This window comes from Dipodomys ordii, unplaced genomic scaffold (genome assembly GCF_000151885.1).
Source record: "Dipodomys ordii isolate 6190 unplaced genomic scaffold, Dord_2.0 Scaffold79, whole genome shotgun sequence".
Classification (NCBI taxonomy): Eukaryota; Metazoa; Chordata; class Mammalia; order Rodentia; family Heteromyidae; genus Dipodomys; species Dipodomys ordii.
In genome coordinates this window covers 7,514,812-7,520,879 of record NW_012267295.1, presented here as the reverse complement: position 1 = coordinate 7,520,879, position 6,068 = coordinate 7,514,812, and the positions used below count along the sequence as shown (strand labels likewise).

Below are 6,068 nucleotides of genomic sequence, written 5' to 3'. Positions count from 1 at the left end.
CAGCTCAAGGCAAGCGCTCTACCACTTGAGCTACAGCTCCACTTCCGGTTTTCTGGTGGTTTATTGGAGATAAGAGTTTCACAGACTTTCCTGCCCAGGCTGGCTTTGAACGGCAATCCTTAGACCTCAGCCTCTTGAGTAGCTAGGATTACAGGCATGAGCCACCGGCACCCTGCGGCTTTTTCTCCTTAACAAGAGTTTCTACTAAAAGGAATGCCTAAAAGGTACTTAGGCATTCAGACAGGTTAACAACTAACTTAAAATTTCTTTTGAGGCTGGGCACTGGTGGCTCACATCCGTAATTCTACATACTCAGGAAGCTGAGATCTGAGGATTGGGGTTCAAAGCCAGCCCCAACAGGAAAGTCTGTGAGACTCTTATCTCCAATTAATCAATAAAAAGCTGGAAGTGGAGCTGTGGCTCAAGTGGTCAAATGCTCACTGTGAGTAAAAAAATCTTAGATACAACATATGGACTCTGAGACTATCACAAAAAGAAAAAACTCTTTTGTAGAAACTTGAAAATAAAGAGACTTTAGTTTCAATAAAGATTGTCAATTGCTGCACGGTACTTTACTAATTTAATAGGTAATTCTCCATGGAGAGCTATTCAAACATCTTATGGATTAATTTAAAATAACTTCAAACATTAACAACTAGTTTGGTAAAGTCTAATACATTATAATGCAATACACCCTTCAGAGTCAATTGCTTACTCATATCTTTTACATTTCAATAGAGAAAGAAAGTAAAACTAGACAGGAAGAGGTTTATAAAGTACAATGAAGGGTTAGAACAAATTTGCATCTTTCTCTGGTTGATAAAGCTACCTTGCCTTCCACAATTTCTGACCTGGCAAACTTGTAATTGCTCAGTTTCAAACTTAGTGAAAAAATGAGGCCCAATTCCCCATGCTTTGGGAACTAATGAGTAAGTTTAACTGGTTGTCTTCTATTAACCCAGGGACACTGTGCCAAGGTGTGAACCAGATGAGTGGTTAAGCCCAAATAACATGCAAAGTTTAAAAAAACAAAACAAAACAAAAAACTATCAGAAAAAAAAAAAAAGCCGGGCACCGGTAGCTCATGCCTATATACTCAGATCTCAGGAGGCTGAGATCAATACTCAGATCCTGAGATCTGAGTATTGTGGTTCAAAGCCAGCCTGGGCAGGAAAGTCTGTGAGTCCAAATAACCACTAGAAAACCAGAAGTGGCGCTGTGGCTCAAGTGGTAGAGCTCTTTCCTTGAACTGAGCTGAGCAAGAGGGCCCAAGCCCAGAGTTCAAGCCCTATGATGACAAAAAAAAAGAAAAAAGAAAAAACCTGCTACTACTATTAGAACTCTGGAAGGCTTTAAAACTTTTCTTCCATGCCAGCAATGTGGTACTGCCTTCAGACCTGCCTGTCTCTTCCACCCTTAGAAGTGTGCAGAACTGATCAGAAAATGTGGTAACTCTCCCTTACCACCTACCTGGGGCAGGGATGGCACTGTGAGTGGGGGAGGCAGCCAAGCCCAGGTGACTTCCTGAGACTGGCAAGGCATTGCTCACAGAGGATGAAGTCAGTTGCTCCATCCCCACTGGGCTCAGGTTCATTTCATTCATCCTAGGAAAGAGCACACACAATCAGTTAAACAAAAAAATTACCTCAGTGATTCCATTAAGTTATCCAAGAGTCTGAATTTGTAGGGATGGAGGGACTGAATCTGATCAACTACTCATTTTGGAGGTCACAACTCTGAGATGGCTGATATCCTATTCTCTCTAGAGGAAACAGAAACAGAGGTTTATAACTCATGTCAGTGTCATACAGCAGTGACAGACACTACCCAAAGCAAAGTCCACAATCTATACAGCACACTGGCAAACACAGTTTGTTTTTAAATTATCCAGCATTTTGATCTCAATAGTTATTGTCTCTAACAGCTTATTACTTCATATTGGTAGTTTTTTTTTTAGGCACTTTGTTTAAAACTATGCAAAAACGAACTCATCTCTTTTATCAGCAGTTAAGGTGATACTGGGTCTCATCAATATCATCAATGGTGTGAAGCACTGTATTTCCCCTAAGGTTTAGTACTTTAATATAATCTCATCGATATCAAGGTTCACTATGTAAGTTTTGTTGTAACTTTATTAAAATGTCCTTCAAGCCAGGCGCCAGCAGCTCATGCTTGTAATCCTAGCTACTCAAGAGGCTGAGATTTGAGGATTGCAGTTCAAAGCCAGCCCGGGCAGGAAAGTCCATGAGACTCTTATCTCCAATAAACCACTAGAAAAAAAACCAGAAGTGGCGCTGTGGCTCAAGCAGTAGAGCGCTCGCCTTGAGCTGAAGAGCTCAGGGACAGCGCCCAAGCCCAAAGTTCAAGCCTCATGACCAAAAAAAAAAAAAAAATGTCCTTCAAATCCTCAGACAACATCGGCAAAATAAGGCAGATAAGGAAACTAAGGTTCATGAGGCTGGGCACATGCGCCAAAGCAGCACAATTCAGTGACAGCCCAAGACTTCCCACAAAGCACTGCCAAAATGGTTTTAACGCACCAAAGTTATAAGACACACAGTCCATGAGGACTGAAGAATCAATCACCTTCCCTATGCAATCTATCTTAAAGTACACTAAAAACATCTAGAGCATAAAAGTAATACTGACCTGAGCAAGCCATTATTGGAAGCTATTATCAAAAAGAACTGGATTGAAGCCGGGCACTGGTGGCTCACATCTGTAATCCTAGCTACTCAGGAGGCTGAGATCTGAGGATCACGGTTCAAAGCCAGCCCAGGCAGGAAAATCCGTGAGATTCTTATCTCCAATAAACGACTAGAAAACCGAAGTGGCACTGTGGCTCAAGGGATAGAGCGCTCGCCTTGAGCTGAAGAGCGCAGGGACAGCACCCAAGCCAGAGTTCAAGCCCCACGAAAGACAAAAAAAAAAAAAAAAAAGAACTGGATTATAGTGAGAGTTTAGGCACTGTCATCATAATCATCATTTAAAGAGGCTGGCCAGCAAGTATTTAAGTAGGTCTCTAATGACCTCTAGTGCTTACTTGGCATCATGGTGACACATCTTCTCTATGTGCTAGGGTACATGGAGCAGCTGGGTTAAGGCTATATGGTAGACAGTACATTGACCAGGTACAGGGGGCTGGGCAGGGATGGGAAGCAGCAAGGGAGACGAATCAAAAGGAGCTACACAATAGAAGCATACTTAAATAGGTTTTTAAGTCAGGCACCGGTGGCTAACACCTGTAATCCTAGCTACTCAGGAGGCTGAGATCTGAGGATCACTGCTCAAAGCCAGCCCAGGCAAGAAAATCCATAAGACTCTTATCTCCAATTAACCACTAGAAAACCGTAAGTGGCGCTGTGGCTCAAGAAGTAGTGCACTAGCCTTGAGCTGAAGAGCTGAGGGACAGTGCCCTGGCCTAGAGTTCAAGCCCCACGACTGACAAAAATAAATAACAGGTTTTTAATTCTGAAAAACAGCAATGACATCAGTCAACATGAAACTAGTAATAGGTACACATGCTGTACCTTGCCATATATAATGCATTGGTTTACATGATTTACATCTCTCTCTTAATCCTCATATTTTAAGACAGACATTCTTAATCCTGAGGAAACTTGGGCTAAGAAACTTGACTCAAGATCCCATAACTAGTCAGAAGCAGAGTTAGGATTCTTTTTTTTTTTTTTTTGGCCGTGGGGCTTGAACTCTGGGCCTCGGTGCTGTCCCTCAGCTCTTCAGGTCAGGGCTAGTGCTCTACCACTGAGCCACAGCACCACTTCCGGGTTTTTTTTTCTGCTTATGTGGTGCTGAGGAATCAAACCCAGGGCCTCATGCATGAGAGGCAAGCATTCTACCACTGAGCCACCTTTCCAGCCCAGACTAGGTGTTTTGATAAGATTTTAATTGGATGGAGCAATATAAAATCCATTATCCTTACCAGAAAAAAAAAAAGCTAAAGCCACACAGCAAATGAAGTACATCATACATACATTTTTATTATTCTATTAAAGAATGCAAAACTCCTATAGCCCAAAGAAGCCATAAGCTACCATAAGGCATCTGCAGGCTAACTTAGTGTTGAGTTTCTGGTCTTCAACTGGTTTACGAGACTTTTATAAGTTTTTATAGGGGCAATCCTATCTAAAATAATCACTGGAGCCAATGAACTACAAGAAATTTGTTAAAATAACTTTTTTTAAAGTAAATATCAAAGTTTTTAACTTCAATTTCCATTTTGAACCTTCCTGAATATTCATCTGTGTACTGAATCTCAAAATCAAAATGTTTTTATTCAAACCAGTTCAAACGAGAGTTTAAAGCCAGCAGCTCAGCAGATTGCTGCTTTGCTGTGAGTCCCTAAAATGTGATGACCTCAGCAGATAGAAACCAAAGGTAACTAGCATCCTACAGGCAGAGGAAGGGAATGTACATTAGGATCCTCTTGAGACTTCCCATTCCAAAGTTCAATCCTAACTCCCTCCTCATAAGGGAATCTCAGAAGCCAGCTTGCAAGAAAAGCTAAAGTCAAGATACTAAGTCCTCTCCTTTTACTCATCTCTGATAAAAATCATTTCCTCTATTCTCCTACGGTTTAGCTTCTAGCCAACCTGTGGAACCATTGCTAGCTGTTTATCTCACATCTCTTTCTTGGAATAAAAGAGGCAGCTAAGCAAAATGCAGTCACTCTGAAAAATATAAATTTCAGTAATTTCAACCAATTTGTGTTTTAGCCTCCTAATTCTTCTAAACATACAGCTTTTGAAAGGATTCTGCAGTAACAGCCATTGACATTACATGCAGAATTCTATACTGTACTGGCATGGCACTTTAAACAATGGAAGCTTGGGGGACGCTAGTGTGGTGGTGCACAACCATAATCCCAGGAGGTGGAGACAAGGGGATAGTGAATTTGAGGGCAATCTGGGCTACACAGTAAAACTCCATCTCCAAAAGAAATGTCAGTCCTGCACTGGTGGCTCATACCTGTTAGTCCTAAACTGCTTGGGGAGAGGCTGAGATCATGGTTTGAAGCCAACCCAGGAAGAAATCCTAATCTCTTACAGAAGGACTTGCCTCCTCTTTAACCATTCTTTCTACTTTTCCAAAGCTGGAATATGAAGGAATTAACCTCACCCTATTGTCCCGGGCACATACAGACACTAGGCAAGACCCCAGGTATGCATAGCAATACAACTGGGCAAGCCCAGCTGTACTCATTCCACTGTGGGCCCAACCAAAAAGCTCCCAACTACCTGGCTTTCTCATTAACCTTCTTGCTCAGATTCTCATAAAGCCCAGCTCACAGTCTCCAAGCCCGCAGGAAGGCTGCGTCCCTTGCTGCTCTATCTCAATAAACTGTCCTCGCCTGTGGAATGATGGAATCCGGCCTATTTCCTTCCTTTCTCCTCCATTTCTCCCAACGCTTAACCACCTAATAGCTAGAAGGGAGGTGTAACTCAAGTGGTGGGGCGAAAAGCCTTGAGTGATGCTATGGGAGAGTGACCTGGCCCCGAATTCAAGCCCCCAGTACTGGCACATGCACATGCACACGCGCGCGCGCACACACACACAGACTCGCACACTTTTTTCTTTATTTTCGTTTAATATGAAAGCTTGCAAGAATTAAGAACTCTTAACCTAATCCTTCGAGCCTACCGTTCCTGCCAAACTCCAGGTGAAGCACGACGATGACGTTAAAAAAAAGAAAAAGAGACGACGTTTTCCTGATTGAGGGAATCGACGACGAAATAACACGTCGACCTAGGAAAAGGCTGTCACCCGAGATGACTTGTCGTGTGTGACCCGAGAGAGGTCAACCACGATGAACGAAGAGCGTTACCCTCCAACCCAACCCCAGCTCCGGGACGTTTCTGTCGTGGCCTTGGGGACCCAAAGCCTCGTTGCACATCACCCCCCCCCGCAACCCTCTCGGTGGTCCCGGGCCGCGTCCCGCGCGCCCCCACGCACCTGTGATGCATCTGCTCGCGGCCGGGCGTCGGAGAAAGCAGCGCTGGGGCGGCGGGGCCGCGGCATCAGGCGGCGCGTCCGGCGTCACGTGCTAC

General features: G+C 43.7%; 1 protein-coding gene across 1 annotated transcript in view; it reads right to left on the bottom strand.

Annotated features, from left to right (window-relative positions):
• The window catches only part of Prdm4 (PR domain containing 4), a 25,707-nt gene extending 19,645 nt beyond the window's left edge, over positions 1–6,062 (bottom strand). Inside the window, exons 1-2 of the mRNA XM_013024815.1 lie at positions 5,974–6,062; positions 1,471–1,604 (exon numbers count right to left, since the gene is read on the bottom strand). Coding sequence (XP_012880269.1) covers positions 1,471–1,604; positions 5,974–5,984 — 145 coding nt within the window. The 5' untranslated portion in view covers positions 5,985–6,062. The remainder of the gene's footprint in view (positions 1–1,470; positions 1,605–5,973) is intronic.
• Positions 6,063–6,068: the final 6 nt, after the last annotated feature.